The sequence below is a fragment of the Lissotriton vulgaris genome, unplaced genomic scaffold (assembly GCF_964263255.1).
Source record: "Lissotriton vulgaris unplaced genomic scaffold, aLisVul1.2 SCAFFOLD_1362, whole genome shotgun sequence".
Taxonomy (NCBI): Eukaryota; Metazoa; Chordata; class Amphibia; order Caudata; family Salamandridae; genus Lissotriton; species Lissotriton vulgaris.
Window position 1 is genome coordinate 28428 of NW_028246166.1, and position 27880 is coordinate 56307.

At 43.4% G+C, this 27880-nt stretch overlaps 1 protein-coding gene across 1 annotated transcript in view; it reads left to right on the forward strand.

Moving 5' to 3' along the window:
* Window positions 1-1305: 1305 nt before the first annotated feature.
* LOC147666124 (mucosa-associated lymphoid tissue lymphoma translocation protein 1-like) overlaps window positions 1306-27880 on the forward strand; it is a 315600-nt gene continuing 289025 nt past the window's right edge. The window contains exon 1 of the mRNA XM_086949286.1: window positions 1306-1479. Coding sequence (XP_086805412.1) covers window positions 1306-1479 — 174 coding nt within the window. The remainder of the gene's footprint in view (window positions 1480-27880) is intronic.

The following is a 27880-nucleotide window of genomic DNA, read 5'->3' on the forward strand; positions in this document are numbered from 1 at the left end:
AAGTAGTGAACAGAGAGCATTTGAAAAGGTAGACTGACTGGCTTTACAAATGTTTGGTTAGTACTGATAGCAAATCTATAATGTTGCTCACACACACACACTCTAGCGCTGAGGCGCCGAACCCCTTTTCAGTGAGTAGCATGCTACTCGGGAACCCGAAGAGGATTAGTGGTGAATTAGTATAGGGAAATATGAAATGAATTTGAGTGATGGACATGTGTGAGTTTTATTTGGATTGAAAAAGGATGGTGGAAGGATAAAAGAGGGAAGGGTTTGCATTTATATAGGCCATCGTACCCCTGATGATGCGTCAATGCGCTTTTCGATGAGTAGTACACTCCTCCGGAACCCAAATAGGATAAGTGGTGATAGGGCAATATGAATTTCATTTGAGCAGTGGACATGCCAGTCTGTTCGCTGGATTGAGAAGGACAGCGGAGGGATAGAAGAGGGAGGGTGTAGAAAGTGTTTATTTGAAGATCATAGCAGCAGGAGGAGGTTTGGGGAGGGGGAAGAGTCAGAGGGAAGTGTTCAGAAGGCTTATTTGGGATATCTGAATGGTAAAAGTGTTTTGAGATGATGCAAGGAGGGGTAGATGAGGGAAGAGTCTAGAATGATGTCCTTGACTTGTCTTAACACTGACGTCAGGAACTAAAAAAGTAAAGGGAAAGGATAGAAACATGTGCCATTGACACCTCATCTCTGGCTGTGCAGGCGGTCAAGCTCTGCCTGAATTCCTGCATTGAGAGATCATCACAAAAAGCTGTCTGTTGTCTATTTGTAGTGGAGAGTGAAAGTGAGCAGACTGACATGATTTATTTTGTCACAGACTGGGAACGTGCCAATAAATTAATTCTAGCACTTGTCCAATGGAACACTGTGGGGAGGATATGACGTAACATCAAGAGCTGCCAAATTTTGAACTGGAAAACCAGGTTTGATTCTCCGCTCCGGGTCAACATTTGTGAATCTGGGCAAATCACTTAACCTCCCTTGCCTACCAAAAAGTCAATGTGTCCTTGTACAATCTAATTGTTGCTCATGTGAAGTGCTTCATTACCTTCAGGTGGAGTTTGCACTATATAAAATTGCAAATAATGTTGAAAGATATTTTATGCATGCTTAACGGCACAGGTATGCGATGCATAGAAAATTAAAAGGCAAAAATATATAATACTTGCAAAATAAAGTATTAGCATTGGATACAAGAAACTATATTTTTCTTTTAATGTATGAGGAGATAACAGCTAGTCAATAAGTAACTGGTGCATTAGACTATTGACATTTGTTCCTGTTGTAGGGAGCATGGCTGGTATTTCTGACAACAGACTGGACATAGTCGTGCAGCCCCAACCTCAGAAGCTGACTGTGGGGGAGACGCTGGTTTTCGAGTGTGCGGCGACTGGGAAACCCCTTCCTAGGTACCAATGGTACAGAAATGGGTGCTTGTTGAAGGAAGGAAACGCCAAGCTCTATAAGGTAGGATGTTGTACAACTTACCTTTTCAAACTGGACTACATCTCATGAGCACAATTAAGTTTGCAAAGTATCAGCCCAGTCCAAATGCACAATAAATACACCGCTCCACTGAACCAGTGACACTCGAACCAAAACATGGGGTTTTATGGTTGATAATTGTCTTTGAAATGAAGGTAAGCTACTGAAGGATTTGGTTCATCACTCTAGTTTTGTGGAAGTGTTCATGATGTGTTACTACTGGGGTATTGTAGTCGTATCTAGGCTGGGGTTACATTTTATTTACACCAGAGTAATTAACGTAATTTTGTGTAACAAAATCTATGTAAAAGTATTGGGATTACTAGTTACTCCACATTGAGTAATTTTGGGGAGAATTTCAACATGATATATACCATTCGGGTAATTTATGACGGCGAAAAGCATTTCATATAGAAGTGCTGGACAGTAGGAGCGACCTCTGACCCTGCTTGCAGGCCAGGTCGCCCCCCTACTGCCAACAGCTCCACCTGTCTGCCTGCTCGACTACTCCACGCCGCTCAGAGCGCGAGTTCGAGCCTTCTGTGCCCGAACTGCCCTGACCACCGCTGCGTCTTGTCCTGTTCCTTGGTGTCTTCCTCCCTGTATTTGTAGCCCTTCTGTTGTCCCCCCCCAACGTCCCCTCGTGCTCCTGCACTCCTTATTTCCTGCTGCTTCCCCCTTGCGGCCCCGCCGCACCGCTCCTGCCTCCCAGCTGCTCCTCCCTCCCTCCCGCCTTAAATGACGACCGTTGCACGGCGCGCCAAAGGCAAGCCCGTCTGCGCCAGTCTGTGCCTGGACCCCGCCCAGCGCCAGGACCCTTGAACCCTGCGAACACCAGAACGCACTGCGACGCCAGCTGCCTCCACGCACTCAATGCCGGCTGAAACCCCACCTGCTTCCAGGCAGCCCCGAAACGGACCCACTGACCCTTCTCCTGCCGCACCTGCAGCTTCACCTGCAACAGAACCACGAAACCTCCAACGACTGGACCCAAACACCTCCGCTGCAGACTCCTCAACACCCGCTCCACACGCAAACACACTGTCGAGCTCTGGGATCTGCTCAACACCTCTCCCCCCCCCCCCCCACGCCACTCCCAGACTAGGCCTTCCTGACCGAGACCTGGTGGGACGACTCCTCGTCGTCCAACTTCGCCATAGCCATCCCGGACGGCCACAAGATCAACACCAGGGACCGCGCCAATGGAATCGGAGGAGGAATAGCCATCGCCCACAAATCCACCCTCAAGATCTCCACCCACGCAGATGACACCCTCAAAGCCGCCGAACACCTGCACTTCCAAATCCAAACCGACCCAAACACCACCCTCAGAGGAGCACTCGTCTACAGACCCCCCGGACCACGGGCCCATTTCAGCGACACCATTCCCGACCTCGCCAGTACCCAGGCACTCGACTCACGGGACCTCAACTTCCACCTCGAGAACGACGACGCAAACTCCTCAACCCTCATCGACAACCTAGCCAACCTCGGCCTCAGACAACTCGTCACCGCACCCACCCACGCCACCAGACACACGCTGGACCCCGTCTTCTCCACTGGCTCCCATGTCACCTTCGACCACACCACCGAACTCCACTGGACCAACCACCGCTGCATTCATTTCACCTTCAAGAAACCAACCACACATCACCGCACACGAAAGCCACCTCGCCGCTGCTGGAGTAAAGTCACCAACGACCAGCTGAACACCACTCTTGCCCAGAACCACCCCCACTGACCCTACCAACGCAGATGTCGCAGCCCGCAACCTCAGACAGTGGATCGAAGACTGCGCCAACACCCTCCCCCCGCTCAAGAAACCACCACACAACCACACCAGCAAAAGAGCCACTTGGTTCACAGACTAGCTCCAGACCTCCAAATGCGCATGCCGGAAACTGGAGAAGACCTGGCTCCACGATCGCACACCGGACATCTACGCAGCCCACAAGGACGCCACTCGCAGACATCACCACCTCATCAGACTAGCAAAGATATCCTCCTTCAGAAACCGCCTAGACAACAACGCACACGCCAGCAAAGAACTCTTCAGCATCATAAAGGAACTCTCCAACACCAACGACATCCCGCCCTCACAAGAACTGTGCGACTCACTAGCCATCTTCTTCCACCGCAAGATCGCTGACATCCACGAAAGCGTCAACACCATGACTGCCCCCACCACGCCAGTCGCCACCCCCCTGCGAACACCACCAGCGCCAACCGCCTGGGCCATCATCAATGACGATGAGACACGCAAGGTCATGAACTCCATCCATTCAGGATCCCCGTCAGACCCTTGCCCACACCACGTATTCAACAAAGCAGACGCAGCCATCGCACCCCAACTACGGCAGGTCATCAACATCTCCTTCGAAAAAGCGACATTCCCGGAAAGCTGGAAGCACTCCAAAATCAACACCCTCCTAAAGAAGCCCAAAGCGGACCCCAAGGACCTCAAGAACTTCCGGCCCATCTCCTTGCTCCCGTTCCCGGCAAAGGTCGTCAAGAAAATCGTCAACATGCAACTGACCCGCCACCTGGAAGACAACACCATCCTAGACCCATCCCAATCCGGATTCAGGCGCAACCCCAGCACTGAGACAGCCCTCATTGCCACCACAGACGACATCAGACTCCAACTAGACAATGGTGTCGTGAATGTATCTAGGACCCTAATTAAATATTCCTGATTCATGCCCTTATGCGGTTATGAAAAATCATGTCCTAATGAAGGCATACGAATCTTACCCATATTCAGCCATAGCCCACGCAGCCCAAATACGGCAAGGCTACTTCCTTAGATTCCTAGAAAGCACAACGAGTTCTTTCGATACACCAAACCTTCAGCAGCCGGGGAATTCCCCATGTCTTTGTTTTGATTTGTCATTGAACTCCTGCGAACACTAAAGGAACAGTCAGTTCTTAGTGACCTCTTTTATTGACGTCTTATGTCCACCTTCCAGGTATAAATATACCAACACTTGCCTTAAGCACACACGGTGGTGTGGAGCAGAGCGGCTATCTACTTATCCGAAGCCCAGCTGATGCGAGAGCCAAAGGAAGCCGCCCCTCCCTTTTGACACACTGGAGAAGCTGACTTTTCTCACGCCGAGAAATCCAGCTCCGGTGTTTTCCAGTCACCCTTGCGGGTTACTGGCAGATCGAGTCCTGAGAAACGAGATACAAGACCTCCTTCATTCTATAACGGAGCTGATTTAAACCTTAAAGAGAATTCTTGATTCAGATTCTTGGCAAAAACCCAACTTAACTTAAAACTGCAACTTACTTACTCCTTCCCACGTATTAGGCTTAGGTCAGGTACACCGGGGTAGGTGTATCTTAGGAGCACCAGTTGAGTTCGTTAGTCAATGTTTTTATGTATGTAGATATTTTATCAGTTTTAAAGTATCATATGGCTAAATTTTTCCCCTAAAATGGAAGATGGTGTGGCACACCCTATTTTAGAAGTAGTTTAAAACTAGATATTTGTTAGAAACTCAGTAAATTGTTTCTGGGCGCCGCAGGGGTCGTCTCTTTGGCTGAGGAGAGACGCAAAAATTGTATACAAGTGACAAGGGAGAGTGGGGGCTTCCCACACTGAGTCCTGTGGTGCTCCAAATGAGGTGACAACCTCACACTTATTCAACAGTAATAAAGTTCAATTTGTTCAGAAAGTTCATCAGAATTGTGTTTAATCCATGAGAGTCATATATTTAACATCATATACACTGTGGTACCATTCTTTCAATGACTCAATTATTTCAGCAAATATATTTCAAGGAAACCAATATCCCAATGCATTTCGGGATTTATATCCCTTCATCAGGGGAATAAGGATCTGCAGAGGAAATAAACATTTGTTTTAGGAAGGGGACTTCACCTTGACCATCGTTATCAAATCGGTGTATAAATAACAGAAAGTAACCAAAAAGTGACACTTGAACCAATTGGAAAAGTGAGCCGGAAAACGTGACTGTGCACTAGCGAGCGCGGTAGAAAATACCAATACTAGATTAAAGATCCCAAGTCCTATGTATCAGTGCAAGATAAATTAAAACGTTTCTCTGAAAACGTGCACCTCATCCTTCTGATTGTAGAAGAACTTTCCAAAGTGATCAATGACCTCGAGAAAGAGATTGGCCAGATTCAACAAAACCTGGAGAAAAATATGAATAAGGACGAGCTAGATAAAGCTCTGGAAGACATCAATGTCCAGCTGGACAAACACACAAAGAAATAAACGACAGAAAAATCAGAAAATATAAAAGAGATACTATGGACTACAAATTAGGGGAGGTGTACAGTTGGGGGGAAGTCTACGCCCAGCGGAGACAACAAAGACCCTCTACCTACCAATCATCAGATGACACCTCATCTGACGGATCTACAATTTAAAAACGGGGCCCACCTCAGGGTAGGACCCAAAGAACAACCCCTCAGGACACAGGCAGCGACAACATCCAGAACATTCCCACTACCTCTGGTGTCCCTTTTTTAGAGAAAGGTGCAGCCGCAAGCGTAGAACCAGGAGGGGCAGAAACCGCAAAAACAACAACAACGTCCATAGCCCAGGCAACCAGGAGCAAAAGAACCTAGTGATAAACATCTCTCAGATACAATTATCGACAAACCAGATAAACGTACCACAAAAAGGGATATATTTTGTTCCCACTTACCATTCTAATGAACTTGAAACGGAAATTTGCGTATTCAAATTCATGCGCAACTTACGACTACGACATTTTTTCACGAATGTGAATCCTCCAACTGGTCAATCGACATCACATGCCTGCAAAGAGTTGAGAAGCAAGAGTTCCTTCATGGCTCCAGTGAGCCACAAGATATTGGATTCTTATGAAACTATCACTCTTAACGCTTTAAGAAAAGTCTTCAAAGAACCACCGCCAAACATCAAGAACTTTAACCCCAGTGAATACAGAACTCTCAGGGAAATCATCAACAACAAAAACATCACTTGTTGTAAAGCGGACAAGGGAGGAGCTATAGTCGTATTGGATCAAGAGTTTTACAATGCCAGCGTAACTACCCATGTGCAAGACAGTCAGCTTTACATGAAATTGATCTCTGACCCCACTGAAGCTTTTGCTAAGATTCTACGAACCATCTTGGAAAAAGCCATGAAAATGGGAACTATCACTGAGGATTTGAAATATCTAATTCATCCACATCCGAAGTGTCCTAGCATCCACATGCTGCCAAAAATTCACAAAAGCCTGCATCAACCACCTTTCAGACCCATAGTATCCACAAAAAATTCCATTCACGAACCAACTGGGAAGTTCGTTGACATGTACCTACAATCTTTGGTGAGAAACATGTCTACTTATATACGAGACTCCACAGATTTTTTAAATCAATTGCATAAAGTGACCTTAAGACCTAATCTTCAGTACACTCTGGTGACCATCGATGTGTGCGCCCTATACACATCCATACCACACAATCGGGGTATTGAAGCAATGGAATCCTTTCTACTGACCAGCCCAATGGATGATGATTTGAAAGTGCTATTACTAGAACTGATGCAATTCATGCTATATCACAGTTATTTCTGTTGGGATAACGAGTTCTACCTGCAACTAGTTGGTACTTCCATGGGCAATTGCGCAGCTCCCAGCTACGCAAATCTGTTCATGCATCGTCTGGAAATCGACAATATTTTGGAAAACGACCAATGGCGGAATAAAATCGTTACCTATTGGAGATACATAGATGACATTTTTCTAATATGGTCTGGTTCTGCTACAGAAATCAATGAATTCATCTCCTACATCAATCAGGTAGACGATCATATCCAATTTACCTACAACACAGATACTACTAGTTTACCTTTCTTGGACATTCAAGTTACCTTGGAGAATACCTGCATAAAGACTTCGTTATACACCAAAAAAACGGATCGGAATAATGCTCTATTATACACCAGTTGTCACCCAATTCCGTTAAAAAAACATTTACCCTTTTCGCAGCTACTCAGAGCCAAAAGGATTTGCTCGGAACCTGATGAATATACACAAATTGAGGAAACCATCCTACAAAAATATCGGGAAAGGAAATATCCTGAGATGTTTGTATCCTGAGGGTTTTTCGACAAAAGTACCCGTGTTGCCACATATATAGGCAGGGATTGTGAAACAATAATTGACTACATATTTCTTTCTTCAGGACTTTTAAAATATGTTATTTCCTATAATGCTATACCGTCTTCTTTTAGTGACCACAATCCAATGGTAATTGAGTTGATAAATGGTTTTTCTCTTTTAAACAAAATCGTTCTGCCACTGGCTGTAGTGGAAGTTAAAGCCAAAGACCAGGGGAGGAGGTTAAAATGGAGTAAGGTGGTCCCAGAGGACTTTTTTAACACCATCATCGTTAAGGCTGCTCATGACTTAAACATTTGTGGAGATCCCCTCTCAAATGGGGTGGAGGTAATAACCTCTTATGAAGCTATCTGCTCCCAAGTAGCCAAAGAACTTACGCCCAAAAGTCGACCAACTAAAAATAAACCGGTAAAGGGCTGGTTTGACCATAAATGCACCAAATCCCATAATCTCCTTAAAAAAGCTCTTCAGGAGCTACCAAGGAACAAAGCTCTGGTTGCTCAGCTTAGAAGAGAGTACACAAGAGCAGTACAGGAAAGGAAAAAAGAAATTAAACCTGATGCGTGGGCTGAGCTTATGGATAAAGCAACCCTAAAAGATAGTGCAAAATTCTGGTCTATTATTAATACGCCCCTGTTTTCCAACACTCAAAATAATGTTTTAGAAGTAAATATAGCAGAAGAGGACTGGTTGAGCCACTTCAAACAAATATATGGAAGTCATTTAGAGCTAGAAATCTTCGTGGACCCAGCCTCAGAACCTCCTGTCATGCCAGTAAGATTTCATTTAGCGGAAGTTGTTAAAGCAATTGAATGCTCAGCAGGACAAAAGGCACCAGGCCCTGATGGGGTTCCCTCAGATATGTACAAGGCAAACCCGTTGTACTGGGCAAATATCTTGACTAACATCTTTAATACATTATGAGACACGCAAGGTCATGAACTCCATCCATTCAGGATCCCCGTCAGACCCTTGCCCACACCACGTATTCAACAAAGCAGACGCAGCCATCGCACCCCAACTACGGCAGGTTATCAACATCTCCTTCGAAAAAGCGACATTCCCGGAAAGCTGGAAGCACTCCAAAATCAACACCCTCCTAAAGAAGCCCAAAGCGGACCCCAAGGACCTCAAGAACTTCCGGCCCATCTCCTTGCTCCCGTTCCCGGCAAAGGTCGTCAAGAAAATCGTCAACATGCAACTGACCCGCCACCTGGAAGACAACACCCTCCTAGACCCATCCCAATCCGGATTCAGGCGCAACCCCAGCACTGAGACAGCCCTCATTGCCGCCACAGACGACATCAGACTCCAACTAGACAATGGTGTCGTGAATGTATCTAGGACCCTAATTAAATATTCCTGATTCATGCCCTTATGCGGTTATGATAAATCATGTCCTAATGAAGGCATACGAATCTTACCCATATTCAGCCATAGCCCACGCAGCCCAAATACGGCAAGGCTACTTCCTTAGATTCCTAGAAAGCACAACGAGTTCTTTCGATACACCAAACCTTCAGCAGCCGGGGAATTCCCCATGTCTTTGTTTTGATTTGTCATTGAACTCCTGCGAACACTAAAGGAACAGTCAGTTCTTAGTGACCTCTTTTATTGACATCTTATGTCCACCTTCCAGGTATAAATATACCAACACTTGCCTTAAGCACACACGGTGGTGTGGAGCAGAGCGGCTATCTACTTATCCGAAGCCCAGCTGATGCGAGAGCCAAAGGAAGCCGCCCCTCCCTTTTGACACACTGGAGAAGCTGACTTTTCTCACGCCGAGAAATCCAGCTCCGGTGTTTTCCAGTCACCCTTGCGGGTTACTGGCAGATCGAGTCCTGAGAAACGAGATACAAGACCTCCTTCATTCTATAACGGAGCTGATTTAAACCTTAAAGAGAATTCTTGATTCAGATTCTTGGCAAAAACCCAACTTAACTTAAAACTGCAACTTACTTACTCATTCCCACGTATTAGGCTTAGGTCAGGTACACCGGGGTAGGTGTATCTTAGGAGCACCAGTTGAGTTCGTTAGTCAATGTTTTTATGTATGTAGATATTTTATCAGTTTTAAAGTATCATATGGCTAAATTTTTCCCCTAAAATGGAAGATGGTGTGGCACACCCTATTTTAGAAGTAGTTTAAAACTAGATATTTGTTAGAAACTCGGTAAATTGTTTCTGGGCGCCGCAGGGGTCGTCTCTTTGGCTGTGGACAGACGCAAAAATTGTATACAAGTGACAAGGGAGAGTGGGGGCTTCCCACACTGAGTCCTGTGGTGCTCCAAATGAGGTGACAACCTCACACTTATTCAACAGTAATAAAGTTCAATTTGTTCAGAAAGTTCATCAGAATTGTGTTTAATCCATGAGAGTCATATATTTAACATCATATACACTGTGGTACCATTCTTTCAATGACTCAATTATTTCAGCAAATATATTTCAAGGAAACCAATATCCCAATGCATTTCGGGATTTATATCCCTTCATCAGGGGAATAAGGATCTGCAGAGGAAATAAACATTTGTTTTAGGAAGGGGACTTCACCTTGACCATCGTTATCAAATCGGTGTATAAATAACAGAAAGTAACCAAAAAGTGACACTTGAACCAATTGGAAAAGTGAGCCGGAAAACGTGACTGTGCACTAGCGAGCGCGGTAGAAAATACCAATACTAGATTAAAGATCCCAAGTCCTATGTATCAGTGCAAGATAAATTAAAACGTTTCTCTGAAAACGTGCACCTCATCCTTCTGATTGTAGAAGAACTTTCCAAAGTGATCAATGACCTCGAGAAAGAGATTGGCCAGATTCAACAAAACCTGGAGAAAAATATGAATAAGGACGAGCTAGATAAAGCTCTGGAAGACATCAATGTCCAGCTGGACAAACACACAAAGAAATAAACGACAGAAAAATCAGAAAATATAAAAGAGATACTATGGACTACAAATTAGGGGAGGTGTACAGTTGGGGGGAAGTCTACGCCCAGCGGAGACAACAAAGACCCTCTACCTACCAATCATCAGATGACACCTCATCTGACGGATCTACAATTTAAAAACGGGGCCCACCTCAGGGTAGGACCCAAAGAACAACCCCTCAGGACACAGGCAGCAACAACATCCAGAACATTCCCACTACCTCTGGTGTCCCTTTTTTAGAGAAAGGTGCAGCCGCAAGCGTAGAACCAGGAGGGGCAGAAACCGCAAAAACAACAACGTCCATAGCCCAGGCAACCAGGAGCACAAGAACCTAGTGATAAACATCTCTCAGATACAATTATCGACAAACCAGATAAACGTACTACAAAAAGGGATATATTTTGTTCCCACTTACCATTCTAATGAACTTGAAACGGAAATTTGCGTATTCAAATTCATGCGCAACTTACGACTACGACATTTTTTCACGAATGTGAATCCTCCAACTGGTCAATCGACATCACATGCCTGCAAAGAGTTGAGAAGCAAGAGTTCCTTCATGGCTCCAGTGAGCCACAAGATATTGGATTCTTATGAAACTATCACTCTTAACGCTTTAAGAAAAGTCTTCAAAGAACCACCGCCAAACATCAAGAACTTTAACCCCAGTGAATACAGAACTCTCAGGGAAATCATCAACAACAAAAACATCACTTGTTGTAAAGCGGACAAGGGAGGAGCTATAGTCGTATTGGATCAAGAGTTTTACAATGCCAGCGTAACTACCCATGTGCAAGACAGTCAGCTTTACATGAAATTGATCTCTGACCCCACTGAAGCTTTTGCTAAGATTCTACGAACCATCTTGGAAAAAGCCATGAAAATGGGAACTATCACTGAGGATTTGAAATATCTAATTCATCCACATCCGAAGTGTCCTAGCATCCACATGCTGCCAAAAATTCACAAAAGCCTGCATCAACCACCTTTCAGACCCATAGTATCCACAAAAAATTCCATTCACGAACCAACTGGGAAGTTCGTTGACATGTACCTACAATCTTTGGTGAGAAACATGTCTACTTATATACGAGACTCCACAGATTTTTTAAATCAATTGCATAAAGTGACCTTAAGACCTAATCTTCAGTACACTCTGGTGACCATCGATGTGTGCGCCCTATACACATCCATACCACACAATCGGGGTATTGAAGCAATGGAATCCTTTCTACTGACCAGCCCAATGGATGATGATTTGAAAGTGCTATTACTAGAACTGATGCAATTCATGCTATATCACAGTTATTTCTGTTGGGATAACGAGTTCTACCTGCAACTAGTTGGTACTTCCATGGGCAATTGCGCAGCTCCCAGCTACGCAAATCTGTTCATGCATCGTCTGGAAATCGACAATATTTTGGAAAACGACCAATGGCGGAATAAAATCGTTACCTATTGGAGATACATAGATGACATTTTTCTAATATGGTCTGGTTCTGCTACAGAAATCAATGAATTCATCTCCTACATCAATCAGGTAGACGATCATATCCAATTTACCTACAACACAGATACTACTAGTTTACCTTTCTTGGACATTCAAGTTACCTTGGAGAATACCTGCATAAAGACTTCGTTATACACCAAAAAAACGGATCGGAATAATGCTCTATTATACACCAGTTGTCACCCAATTCCGTTAAAAAAACATTTACCCTTTTCGCAGCTACTCAGAGCCAAAAGGATTTGCTCGGAACCTGATGAATATACACAAATTGAGGAAACCATCCTACAAAAATATCGGGAAAGGAAATATCCTGAGATGTTTGTATCCTGAGGGTTTTTCGACAAAAGTACCCGTGTTGCCACATATATAGGCAGGGATTGTGAAACAATAATTGACTACATATTTCTTTCTTCAGGACTTTTAAAATATGTTATTTCCTATAATGCTATACCGTCTTCTTTTAGTGACCACAATCCAGTGGTAATTGAGTTGATAAATGGTTTTTCTCTTTTAAACAAAATCGTTCTGCCACTGGCTGTAGTGGAAGTTAAAGCCAAAGACCAGGGGAGGAGGTTAAAATGGAGTAAGGTGGTCCCAGAGGACTTTTTTAACACCATCATCGTTAAGGCTGCTCACGACTTAAACATCTGTGGAGATCCCCTCTCAAATGAGGTGGAGGTAATAACCTCTTATGAAGCTATCTGCTCCCAAGTAGCCAAAGAATTTACGCCCAAAAGTCGACCAACTAAAAATAAACTGGTAAAGGGCTGGTTTGACCATAAATGCACCAAATCCCATAATCTCCTTAAAAAAGCTCTTCAGGAGCTACCAAGGAACAAAGCTCTGGTTGCTCAGCTTAGAAGAGAGTACACAAGAGCAGTACAGGAAAGGAAAAAAGAAATTAAACCTGATGCGTGGGCTGAGCTTATGGATAAAGCAACCCTAAAAGATAGTGCAAAATTCTGGTCTATTATTAATACGCCCCTGTTTTCCAACACTCAAAATAATGTTTTAGAAGTAAATATAGCAGAAGAGGACTGGTTGAGCCACTTCAAACAAATATATGGAAGTCATTTAGAGCTAGAAATCTTCGTGGACCCAGCCTCAGAACCTCCTGTCATGCCAGTAAGATTTCATTTAGCGGAAGTTGTTAAAGCAATTGAATGCTCAGCAGGACAAAAGGCACCAGGCCCTGATGGGGTTCCCTCAGATATGTACAAGGCAAACCCGTTGTACTGGGCAAATATCTTGACTAACATCTTTAATACCTCGGCCTGTGTAGGATTCCCTAAATCTTGGTCTCGATCAACAATAATCCCAGTGTTCATGAAAGGCCAAAGGGGAGACCCTAGATGCTATAGGCCTATATCCTTGCTGGACTCCTCCATAAAAATTCTGGGGAAGGTTATTCTAGCAAGGATAACAGGGTGGGCTACGGACAATAACATACTGTCAGATGCCCAGTATGGCTTTAGAGCGGGAAGGAGCACGGAGGACCAACGTCTGAACCTACACCTAATAATAGCTAAATACACAAAGGCGGCTAGGGGCTCTATTTTTCTGGGTTTCATGGACCGGTCCACGGCTTTTGACCTAGTCAATAGGTCAAAGCTGTGGACAATGCTCCTGGAGCTGGGCCTTGATCGGCCTCTTGTGTATTTCCTGGCCGAGTTGCACAACGACTTAAATGCCTCAATTAGGATGACGAATGAGTGGAAATGCACGTCAAGTTTTAAGTCCGGTAGAGGGGTGCGACAGGGATGCGACAGGGATGCATCTTGGCCCCCATGTTGTTTACGCTGTATGTACACTCGTTGGAGGTCAACGTGTTAACAGCAACTCCAGACATCCCACGCATGGGAGGTACACCGGTTCCGGTGCTCCTATATGCGGACGACGCTGTTCTATTAGCAAGGACCCAGCTAGGCCTGCAAAGATTGCTGGACTCATTTGGGGATTTTATGAAAAGCCTGGATCTGGTGGTAAATAATGGCAAATCTCACGTCATGTCACTGGGTGCCTCTAAAAATAAAGTTAAGTCCTTTTACTGTGGCGGAGAAGTAATCACCAGAGTGAAGGTATTTACCTATTTGGGAGTAGTTTTTGATGATAGGGGTTCATGGTCCCCACAGCTCTCAATAAAGGTAAATGCAGTGAGAAGTTCTTCAGCCGCAGTGTTAGGTTTTGCTAAAAGGCTGGGGGGGAAATCTTATGAGGCGATTTTGGCAATCTATAAGGCCAAGACCATATCTATCTCAAGGTATGGTGCATCAATATGGGGATTTACCAAACCCGACCCCATCCAAACAGAGGAAAACAAATTTCTACGGTCCCTCCTAGGCCTCCCGCAATCTACAGTTGCCCACTCTGTTCATCTTGAATTGGGGATAGGTTACATAGCAGACATAATTAAAATAGCCCCCATTCTGCTATGGATCAAAATCTGGCTGAATCCGAACCTTTCCCTAAATCAAAAGATCCTAAAGGACTGTATCAACCTTGACAATAGGAAAGAAATCCAGTGGTTGTCTTATATAAAAATGTTAGCCATGTATATGGGGCGACATAAGATCTTTTCCAATCCAGAATCTCTATGCAAGGCTGACCTAGAGTGGGTAAAAAATTAACTTTATTAAGTTAAGGGAGGCAGAGCGGGAAGCAGTAGAACTAGGTAAAACATCGGTTAGGGCCCATGTTTTGGTTGCCTTGTCAGCAGCGATGTCACCTTATCTGTCCATAGTGACAAATTCTTTTCATAGATGGCTACTGACAAAATTCCGGCTCAACCAAATACACACTGTATTTTGGGATTTGGAGGGCTGGAGTAGACCTGAAGATGCCGCCCCGTGTAAATGTGACGATTTCTCTCCCCAAGACACCATGCACTTTATGATTTTTTGTCCTTTGTACCATGATGCCAGGAAAAGGTTTATCCTTCCATTACTAAAGAAAATGAATTTTATCCAGTGTAAACTTGCTTTATTGTTTTTACAACTGTTGGAATCCCCGGTAATTATGTTTTGTGTCACCAGCTTTCTTCCCGCGTCTGTAAGAAATAAGAGGGATAGACAGAAAGCTGCACATGAAATCCAACCCTCTTAGTACTATGACAATGTATTCCAATCAATTGCTTCAAATCTAGAAATGATTGTCAATGTTGTTTTAATGAATTTGTACTGTATTTTTATCCTGTATAATACATTTTTAACTAATATTTTTAATGTTTTTCGTACATGTATAGCATACTTTTATGATTTTAAGTAATCGAATAAAGTGGTTTGAATTGACTTGACATATGGCTAAGAAACCATATCAATGCTTTTACAGTATTATTTTATAATACTCCTTTTACTGTACGCACTTTACTTCATGATAAGTATTGCAATTGTAGCAATTCATTTCTCTTGCATGAGAAAGAAGACTGCTCAATAAAATAACACCTTTTATTGAAAACGCCCGTCTCCCTATTCCTCTGCACTCTAGTGAAATAAAGCATGCATGATTGACAGAGTGAAATAGCTGTCTATTGTTTTCACACGACTCTGGAGATACACTCCTTACTCTGGGGGAGCAAAGTTGTCATGTTATATGGTTGTCAGAAGCTAATCCTTTCTTGTCTAAATTAGGGAAGTTAACCCCTCCCTATTCATTCGAGTAAGTTTCTAGTGACCTCTGAGCTAGCTAGCAAAACTAATTTAGTCTAACATAGTCAGTAGAGACCTAGATTACCTTAGTCCTACGTCTACACTGCTGTTTGTTATTCCATTGCGCAGAGCCTATTGGCAATATAGGAACTACACTACAGTGGCGAAACATCAGCCCTCATCCTCCTGGACCGGTCGGCCACCTTTGACACGGTCTGCCATCGCACTCTAAGAACACTCCTCCTAGAATCTGGAATCCAAGAGAAAGCCCTGGAATGGACCACATCCTTCCTCACCGGCAGAACCCAGAGAGTCTGCCTTCCACCCTTCCGCAGCCACCAACATCATCTGCTGCGTCCCCCAGGGCTCATCCCTCAGCCCGACGCTGTTCAACATCTACATGGCCCCCCTCGTACAAGCGGCCCGCCATCACAACCTCAACATCTACGCCGACGACGGCCAACTCATCCTCTCCCTTACCAAGGACTCACTCACCACCAAAACCAACCTCCACAACGGAATGAAGGCCGTCTTCGACTGGATGAGGAACAGCCGGCTGAAGCTGAACTCAGACAAGACGTAGGTCCTCATCCTTGGACCCACCCCCTCAGCCTGGGACAACTGCTGGTGGCCGACCACAATGGGAGCAGCACCAACACCCACCAACCATGCTCGCAACCTAGGCTTCATCTTCGACTCCTCCCTCTCAATGTCAAAACAGGTCAACGCCATCTCCTCCTCCTGCTACATCACCCTCCGCATGCGCCGCAGGATCTACAAGTGGATCCCGACCGAAACAAGAACAACGGTTACACATGCCCTCGTCAGCAGCAGACTGGACTACGGCAACACACTCTACACAGGAATCCCAGCCAAACATCTACGCCGACTACAACGCATTTAAAACGCCTCCGCCCGACTGATCGTCAACGTCCCCCGCCGCAGCCACATCACCCCCCACCTGAGAGATCTACACTGGCTCCCCGTCGACAAGAGGATCACCTTCAAGCTCCTCACACACGCACACAAAGCACTCCACAACGCTGCACCAGCCTACCTGAACAGCAGAATCAGTTTCCACATCCCCACCCGCCTGCTCCGATCCTCCAGCCTCGTCCCCGCATCCATCGCACTACCTCCTGAGGCAGATCCTTCTCCTACATCGCCGCACAGACCTGGAACACCGTCCCTACCTACATACGACAGACCCAAGACCTACTCGCATTCAGAAGACTCCTCAAGACCTGGCTATTCAAACAGTAGCAGCTCCTCCCCCTCTCCCCCCTGCGCCTTGAGACCCTCACGGGTAAGTAGCGTGCCTTACAAGTGCTCTGATTGATTGATTGACCATGTGAAACTACAAATTTGAACATGAACGGCAGTGTTTTGAAAACAAGTGGCAGGTGGTTTTTATTGTGGGTGATCAACAAATATTTCAGGTATATATATATATTTTTTTTTACCCAAGCAGACGGTTAAGGTAACTTTTAAACGCAAAACTGAGAATCTGAACTCGAGCAACTGATAATCAACTTGAAATTACATTTCAAAGTTGAATATTTACCTGCCTGGATTGTTCAGTTCATTTTTTCAGTGTATGATGCACTTAACATCCTTTTTTTTTTTTAGTAATGTCACAGAATTACACTTCTCAAAAGTAGGGGTATGCTGTGCAGACGAGTGATAGACGGAATGCTGAGCAAATCAAACATTCCCCACAGTCAAGAGATTTGGGTTAAATCTATTCTTTTTCTCACCATGCCAGCCCAGTTTGGACCCAGCCATAAGCAATCAGCGATGACCCTGCTCCCCATGGGAACAGTCCAGCCCAAAATGTCAATCAAGGTCCTCCCTGGACCAGAAGCAAGCCTCCTGGGACCAATTTCGGGGTACCGCCTCATATCAGCCAGGCTAGCATGAATCTAGTAGCACAGGGAGCAAGGGACCCACTTCTGGGCTTACACATCCCACTTGGGGTAAAAAATGCTGCTCAAACATATGATGAACAGAATGCTGAATGAATCAAACATTCACCCCCATAAAGCGATCTGGGTTAAATCCATTATTCATTTGCTCACCATACCACCTGAGTTTGGACCCAGTCACATTCAAATCAGTCTTGACCCTGCTTCTCATGGTAACAGTCTAGCCAGAGCAGCCAAGCTTGCATTGGAGGACATTTAAAAAGGTGAGGCCTTTAATGTATTCTAGCTGCTGTGGGTTGTCTGTGCCAGTCGGAGCCACAGTGCAAGAAAACTCTAGGAGCCAATACGTTGCAGTGGATTGTCAATTTTCGGATCACAAAATAAGTTGGAACAGTCATTGCGGCCTAAATGTTATTCTGTCCAGGTTGCAGTCAGAAACATTTTGGGAATCCTGCTGACAACCCCAAACAGTTTTTGACAGTGGTATCCCAGCAGGTTACTAACTGTTTCTGCTTCAAGGCAGGAGTTGGACGGAGTCCCCCCACCATATTTACAAATGGGACTCTGCTCCCCTTAGTACAAGGCTGAGAGATGTCACCTGTGACTTAGCCCGGAGCTGCTTACATTTTTCAAAAGTGTATGTCTGCAACCTGGACTCAGGATGTTTGTAGACACCCCCTCCGTAATCCCCCCCCCCCCCCTCCCCCACTGAGAGCATCCCTTTTATTTGTGAGAACAGCCCAGCGGGAGTTCTGATTTAATCTCTTGTCTGAGGCACAGAGCACTTAAAACCATTAAACCTTCATTCGGCTGCTTAACGAACTGCAAATGTGAAGCACTTCTGGGCTTTGAAGCTGGAAGCTAGATAACGCCAGCAGGAAACAAAGCAGACATTAGGAGAAACTTTAATGTTAAAAAAATACACCCAACACATTTTCCTCGCTTTACGAAAGCAGTTCAACAATGTAATTACCAAGTTACACGTCTATTAAAAACAAATATGGACACTTTTATTCATTTTCAAGCTTAGTTACACAATAATGTTGAAAATTGCATTTGATTTATAAAAAGTGAAAACATAGACGTTCTTTATGATTGTTAATTTGTTGTTTGTGTAAAATAACCCGTTAACTTTTTAGGTGACTATGAGCATAACACCACTTCTTGTGATGCCACTTTGCATGACGTCATTGTGATTTATAGATGATAATAGGTCTCCCCATTATTGTCCTTAGGACTTGTGCACTGTACATGATGGGATGTATTCACAAAGCCATATTCTTAAGTGACTTTGTGAACTGGCCCAAAAACCTCTACAATGGGACTATTCAGGAAGTCTTCGTATACAGTTAATGCAAACAGAAGGGGCTATGCCCCTATTAATAGGGAGTTAAACATTCAGGGCTGATTTGCAAGGAATGCATCGGTGTGCAGAATAGCACTACTGTAGTTCTACTTCCCACGCTCCTAAATATTCTTACGAATCGGCCCCGATGTGTTTGACTCTGTCATGCGCAAACACCTTTTTTTTAATGACGGGAGATGAGGTCTAATAGTTGGAGCTGGCTACCTTTGAGCTTTGGGACCAAGGTTCGAATCACACCTTCTTCAGGCGAGGCCAAGTATTGTGTGATTCTGGTCAAATCACTTACTCTCTCGGTTTCTAAAAAATGTAATGTGTGAGTGGTAGGTGTGTAATCTCCCACTTGATGTACACAATCGAAAATAGTCTCTCACCCCCTCCATACCCCCCCAACAAGTAATGTGCAGCACTTTGTTGCTTCCTAGCTAGACTCGCGCTATATGACTACCAAAACATACATAGATAGATACTTTAGTTTCTAGCGCGGTTACTCCTAGTATATCCGTATCCTGAGAGTACTTTTTGTAGCATTTCCAATAAAAAAAGCTTTCTGGTATGGACGCACTACTGTTAAGGACACACAAACCTTATCTAGTGTAGCTAAAACAGTAAACAAAACTTTTTTGAGATGGTGACTTTCTAAAAGATATTGTTCCAGTTTCATAGTAAGACACTCACTAATTATTTTTAAACACAATCCATCAAGTAACTTTGAATGCGGTAAGAGTTACAATAATTATGACTGAATTGCTCAAAATTACCTACCTGCGGAGCACGTTTGATGATACTTCTGGTGTGCTCCGTGTAGTGTTCTGTAAAAATCCTGAATAAATACATTTTGTTCAGTGAATCTGCAATGGGAATCCTATTCACATCTGAACCTTTCGGTATTCGCCAATATGAGTCAGCTCGCTTTTTAAATTTTTAGTTTATAACGGCCAGATTCATCAAGGTAAGGAATTTTAAGGATTCACTATTAAGGACTCGCAAAACGGGATTCATGTAGGAATCGCAATTGAATTTGCGATTCCCACCGATTCCTTATTTGCGATTAGCTAATTGCTAATCGCAAATAAGGAATGACACCCTGTAGCACCCCTGAAATGTAATCTACATTGGTGTATCGTACACACATGTCCAAAGGACATGTGTGTGTGTAACATGCAACTTAAAAAATTGCATTTAAATGCATTTTTCTAAGTTTTCGCTATTTACCACAAGGTTTGACCTCGCGGTAAATAGCGTCCCATAATTGCGATTTCGCAATTTTAAAAAGGTTCATGAATTGCATTTAAGGAATCTCAAATAGAGATTCCTTAAATGCAATTCCTCGCAAATGTGCGAATTCTTTAATAGCGATTTTTGCATTTGGAATGATGAATCCCAAATGCAAAAATTGCACTCGCAAAGGGCCAGATTCTCAGAATCTGGCCCTTTGCGAGTGCAATTAAGCTTGATGAATCTGGCCGTAAATTGGCAAGCAAAATCTTGTAGTGGCCCTCTTTTTTGTTTTTTTTTGTTTTTTTAGCAGCCAATGTCAATGGTATTTATAAAGCGCAAACAATCATCCCAAATAGGATATCACAGCGCTGTCCTGACAGTAGTGAGCGGTTGACAGAGCCCACACTCATTCATTCGTCTTATCTGAACCACGAAAATATTTATTTTAACAATCTGATGTCTCACACCTTTCATGTTTTCCTTTTTAATTTTATTTTTTATGCTGTAGTATTTTGCATCTGTGGTTCGTTCTAGTCTTAATTGTATAATAGATCTGCCTCGGGTTGCAAGAAAACCCCTGACTTCGCATTTGCACTCTGACCTTTGCACTTTAGTGAGGTCTGGGGCCAATATGCCTGCGTCTATTGTCCCTCTTGTGTGCAGCACATACCTTAAATCACTGGTTTTGTTGTCAAATTAGCATTTGGGGAAATGTTTGACTTCAGGTAACCTCATCTGGTGCAACAGGGCGGGTGTTCAACCCCGGGTCGCTTGCTTAAGGTGCTACAATTTGTGAATACTGCATCTGTCACACTTCCCTAAAATGTATGAATAATGGAAAAGTGTCATTTTTTTTAATAAGACCACGTGCATTTGATGATAAACATTTTTAATGAAATGACTGAAGTGACAAGTTCTACATGGTGGCAGCACATATTATACAGTTGATGTAATTTGCAGTGAAAACGAATTTGAAAATCATTTTGTTTTTTGTTCAAACTATTTTATTGTTATTTAAGAGAGAATACTTTTATAATACATTGCAATACAACATAGCATAAAAAAAATATGCTAAGTTAAAATCGAAGTGTTACAGAATTAAAAAACAGATTTCATATCAAAGATTAATGAACGGGGTTGAAAAAGGAGTTAAAGCATGTCGTTATATAGGCTGAGTTATAATAATATATAAATGAGTGACAATTGTTATATGTTCTAAATTGCATCAGATAATGTTACAAAACCCAGGTAAAAAAGAATAAATAAGATTGCCAGTATAAATATGTTGAGGTCATAGCCAGTCGTGTTGCTTAATAAATAGTATCTCGTAGTAAAGGTAAGAAAATAGGAAAAAGAAGAGAAAGACAGAAAAAAGAAAAGAAGAAAGGAAGAGTTGGGGACAACTGCTTCAATATAAAAAACAACTTAAAGAATAGAAATAAAGGGATACTGAGCTACAATCCCCTGAGAGGACAAATTCATTTAATTGTCCAGTGACCGCCAAACATTACTAGAAATGGAAGGTGAGTAGTTTTTCTCCTAAACAAAAAAGTATGAGCTCCACAAAGTTATGATACCCATGCCCACCAGGTATGATAAGATATAAGATATAAGATGAAAAGATTTCCATTCTGTAAGTATAACTGTAACAGCAATGGATAAAAGTAAATTCAATAACTGCATATCCGTATTATCAAGGGGTAAAGGAATAATTGTAGCCCATGGACCCAATAGAATCAAAGGTAAAGCAAGCTCTAACTAAATGTAAAGATTAGTGATAAAGGTTTCGGGGTTACACCTGAAAAGGATTGTAGTGATGAACATTCAAAAAACATATGTTGATGAGTGCCTACTTCCAAATGACAATTCCAACAAAAAAGCTATACCTTAGTTTCAATATATGTAAACGATCAGGGGTCCAATGTAGGAGATTTATTGTAAAGAATGTAGATTGGATAAGATGAGGACCAATCTTATTACGGAGAGATAACTTCCCAATCAATTGCCAAGTCTTTTGTGAACTATGTTTAAAAATATTTTCAAAATGATGAGACCATTTATCATGTGTGATTGTAGACTGTGAATGAGATGAAGCACATAGGAACTTATATATTCTCGAAGCTGTATGGCCTGAGCGAGACCACATATAGAGAAGTGAGACTGGAATCGAATCTATAGAAAGGGCTACCTTGGAAAGAGCAACCTTTAATTTCAGAAAAGAATAAACATACATATTATTAAGATTACATTCTCTATCAAGAATCCACTTCTTCCGCAAAAGCAAAGCTTCTTTAAAGGCTATCTTAGTCTCCTGAAGTCGAACAACATCGTCAGATAAGCTCTTGCAATAATCTAGGATCTTAGCCCTTTTGACAGGGTGATTCAAAACAAGTACATTAAATAAGACTACATTTAAACCAGTCATAGATAAGCATAAGACAACACAGATAAACTATCTGATATAGAAAAAAGAGAAGGTTAACCAAGAGATCTTCAGATATAGGGGGAAAAGAAGGGTACAAAAATCATAAAACATGAACCGAAGTAGAAGTACCCACAGAAGGAAAGATAGAAAGAGAGGAAGAAAAGACTAGAAAGAACAAAAGAAAGAACAAAAGTACTCCAAAGAAACAGGGAGCATAAAAAAAGTAAAACCCCACCATGGGGTGTCTGTAGTAGACAGTTTGCATGGGGGAAATAACGTGGAGGAGCAACCGTAGAGGCAAACAAACACAATGCAGAACGCTCAACAATAAATATTTCATTAAGCGACGGAACAAATGTAAAAATATTAATATCTACTATACTATCAATAATACATCAATCAGAATAAATACATGTTCCAAAATATATAACATATTTATTCAGTGATTAACATATCATATGCTGACCAAAAAAGTGAGACCACAGTATCGGATAAATATCAAATAAAGGCATTATAAATAACAATATCAGGTAAGTAACTTGTGCAACAGTCTAAGACATAATAAATACTAATAGATGGTGTAGCAATTTGAGGCAATATAAATATCAATATTAAAAATTATAATTCGCAAACCGTTAACGTACCAAACACTACAAAATTGATAGCATCTAGGAATATAGTACATGGATAATTAAGGAGTAAAAATCAAATTCTACATAAGATGTAATTCATGACAAATACATATATATAATGAAAGCAAAAATAATAAAATACATATATAAACAAGCATTTACAATGGAATAGTCTTGTCTTTGTTAAAGTTAGAGCTATTGGCATTGTAAACGTTATTGTTCATTTTTTTTAAACCAATAAATATATGATATTGTCATTTACAATTTCAATAGGTAAGCATTAGAGAGTAGTAGAGAGTATTAGCAGTTAATAGTAGAGAGTGACTAGTTGATTAATAGAGAGTGTACTTGAATAGAGTAGGAGTGAGTTGTAGGCAAAAGTAGTTAGTGAGTAGTGTAGATTAGTGGAGAGTAGTATAGAGTGAGTAGTAGATAGTGTGTAGAGAGCGTGTAGGATTTAGTGAGTAGTAGAGACAGAGTAGTAGTGAGTAATGAAAAGTACTAGATCGAAATAGGTGTAGTGAGATATAGATAGTATATGGAGTAGTATATCTATTTAGTACAGTGAGTAGCGAATGACTTTTAAAATAGAGTATATATTAGAGAGCAGTAGTTAGTACTTTTTAGTATTAGAGTGTAGTAGAGAGTAGAAGAGTGAGTTATAGTGAGTAGTAATGAGTGAGTATTATTTTGTAGATATAGTTATAAGAATAGTTTGAGTAGGGTATTATAAACTGAGTATTAGAGAGTTAGTAGTAGAGAGTGAGTTGTAGAGTGAGTAGTAGATCGTTTTATATAGTGTGTAGTAGAGTAGTAGTGAGTACTATAGAGTAATAGGTATTAATATTGTAGAAAGTTAGTAGTATAATTATTTTGAGTTGTAGAGACAGTTGTAGTTGACAGAGCCACACACACAGAGCCCCCCCCCCCACACACACACACACACACAGAGCCCCACACACACAGCCTACGCTAGCCGAGACCTAAAAAAAATAAAACACACTGAGCCTGGCAGATCGTGTGTTGGTTGCACTGTATTCCCTAGAGCACAGACTTCTGGAGACATCCAAAGGGGCTGGGCTCCTTGAGAACAGAAACAGCTCGACGGTAGGTAGATATGGCCTGTTCATCAGGTAGGTGTCTGTCTTTTGTGTGTCTACTCCTCGAGGCACGGCTATCTCCGTCTTGGGGCACCGTCTGTAATTAGGCCTTCAACCCTTATCCCCCCTTATCCCTCCACACATCTAAACCAAAACAGCCCTGTTTGCACTTCTTTCTTTGGGGATAAACAGGCTTAGTTTAAATCACAAATATCACCTGCTCCACTTCCTACCTGTGTTTTCCCGCCTCCTCCGCTGTTACTGGGCATGAGCAGACAAACTGACTCTGGTGCAGAGAAACAAAACTGAGTGCACACCAAAAAAGCAACAGAAACACACAGCCGGGACAGGGTGAAGACAGTGTATGGAGGGAGATCGAGAGAGGTGCCAGGCACTTTCTGCTCACAGAGCGGTGTATGTAGAGGGACGGAAGGCGAAAGAGGTGCCAGGAATGGTGTGCATGTGCAGAGACACAGGGGAGGAAATGCGGATACCAGCGAACAATGTGTCCAAAAAGAGGGGCATGGGGAAGGGGAGCCTGAGAGTTACCACATACTAAGTGGGTACACGCAAAAGGTCAAAGGTAGAAGAACCGAGAGGTGCCAGGCTCTTTTTGCGTGCATTGCATGACCTCCGACAACATAACTTATGATAAAAAGAGGATATGCAGGATCCGTTACATCATCCTTCATTGCCACCCCAGCCACCCCCCCCAACCCCCAATTATTTAGTAAGGAAAATGCTCTGGGATAAGGTTAGGGATGAGAAATTGATCATCATAATATTGTACCATTCACTATTACTAAGTGCATTAGACACTCTACTGGGCATGGATTGTCATGATAAAGGGAAGTATGCTCTGCCAGAAAGATTTTAGATTGTGCACATTGTAACATTGTGTTAGGAGATGTTAACATTTGCTGCCAGTACTTGACAGTACTGAAAGGACTAAACTGCTGCGGATATAATAGTTCAAGGAGACACTTTAGAACACTTTCCAGTAAATGTTGCACTTGAGAAACTACACATATATGCCCTTCCACACCATAGGGAGATGCACACACATATATCTGTCAGGTTGCAACATCTACATTGTATGCACTCACGTATTTATGTTTTAGTATTTATGCATTATTAGCTCACATGTACATCAGATTCTGATTTCAACATGCTACTGTGTGATGACAAGGAAACCTGAAACATATGCTTTCGTTTTTCTCTCAACAACCACTGTATTGCTTACACAGTGCACATCGTTATAAATATTCTCTATTCCTTATGAATAAAAATAACAAATGGCTTTCCACATATTTCCTGACCGAAACCAAAACTGTTAAATGTGTGCAGAAAACGTGCATGAAATACGCGAGCAATTACACATCTCTTTGCATGACTTGAAGATGCAAACATTTTCCAATCTTTTGACATGCTTTTATATGTGAGCTCATCACTTCCTCAATACCAAGGGAATGGCAGGAGGAGTCGTCGCCACGTAAGGTCAATGCAGCTGTCTGGGAAGTGCTCATACCTCTCAATTGTACAGCTTTAGTCTATGGAGCCAACAACTGGGGCTGAACTGGGAGGCATGTGGTGCTTGCTGGACTGGGGCCTTTACCAGTCCCTGATCTGACAACAATTCTCTACTTTACTTTCCATAGTATTAAAAGCACACCTGAATGAATAGATGTGACCAAAGGCACCGAGGTGAAGGTCGCAGTCAGCGAATTAGATATATTTCCATTCTACTTCTGTCTAAACAGCCTGTCTTGCTGCTGCGGAAGATTCTCCCAGCCTTGACACCCAGGTTAACATTGTTACTGTAACATACACTGCCACCGTGCCAAGCAGCAGGCTGCTCTCGGGCATGCAGGACCTCCTTACAACCCCTGATGCTCCATCGGAACACAAGCGGTGCTGCTCTGTACAAAGACATATTAAATCAGGCCCGTCGTTTAGCACTAATCGGTTAGAACAGAGCCGTTGTTTGGGGCTATTTACTGCATGGGCGCCCATGCCAAAGACAGGGGTGCTCCTGTAAGAAAGGCTTAGAGGCAACGCCGCGAGATTTCTTCGTCTTTCTTTGACATGCATGTGCGGGGGCATTTAGAATTAGGGACAGTGCACATATTTAGGAGACTTGGCTACTGGAATACACATCTGGGGGAGTGTGGCACCGGACTCCTATTTAAGGACTCTAGCATATATATTTACAGGGTTCTAGCACCGTACCCATATCCCAGTAGACCATTTCTTACAGTGAATGGGAACACCAACTTTGCTTGAGCCTTGTCCAGGCTCTGATCTTTTATGGCCATACACTGGTGAAGTATGTCTCCGATGTCCTGTTTCCGGCCATCGGCCTGGTCGGTCCCGTCATGCCTGCCGTGCAGCGGAGGCGGGACACCCCCCCCCTGCACCGAGTGGCCAGCCAGGTTCACTCCAGCCAGAGTCTGCAACATCCTGGACTGCTCGTCCATGCTCTTTCGGCTGCTGATGCTGTGCACCGCAGCCTGATCAATCGCAAGGGGTCTGGGGAGTGGGGCAGTGGCGTGAGTGCACAGGGATCCGGGGAGCATATCTTGCAGTGTCTCCGGGAGAAAAAGAGGCGATCAGGAGCAGCGATGGCAGACCAGACTTGAAGCAAGAAAGTGTGGCCGTGGATGTCGGGGAGTCTCGTTTTAGAAATAGCTTTTGCGAACCTGGCAAGAAGTTGCTTTGAACCCGACAGCGAGAAGCGGTGAACCCTACCGAGAAAATACTTTTTGGAAAAAAAAACATGTGACTCGCACAGGAAAAGCCTGCGTGAATCCCGACACATAAAAAAATCATATGGATCAATCGTGGCACAGTGTGCGAGGCTTTCTGAGCCCCTTTGATCCCTGGCTAGGAGAAAAAGAAAAATCAAGTGAACCCTAACAGCAAAGGTCAGCGAACTCTGACAGAAAATCCGTGCACACCTTGAAAGGAAAATGTGGTAAAAGCGCTGCGACGGGGAAAAGTGAAGCCGAGAGCGGTTTACTTTGTTCGGAGACAGGTGGCCTCCCGCGTCCCCCATTTCCTCAAACGTAAGCACAGGGAGACAATCCCCCATGATAAGACTGGAGGTTTGCAAATGCAAAGCATGATGATGATTTACCTCTATTTTGTCAACGCACCACCTTCATGCCATGCTGGACGAGGAGCTGGGCCACCGCTGCTCCAGTGCCCACGAGGCGCCGGTGACCAGGTCCACTCTGCCCTTCCAGCGCTCCATGGCGGGTCCGGGGATGTGAGAGTGGAGGGACATGCATGAGCCGGGGAACGGCAGAGAATAAATCCCTCACGAGCGCTGGAGTGAATGGATTCCCCTCGCCTCATTTGGAGCCAGCAGTCGCTGCAGCGCCCTCTCCTCTCGCAGGCCAGCCTTGCTAAAACTGTGATGAGGGCCGTAGATGCCTTCTGCTGGAGTATAGGGGGTTGAAGAGTAACGGTGGTGCAAGGAGCAGGGGATGCAACAGAGGG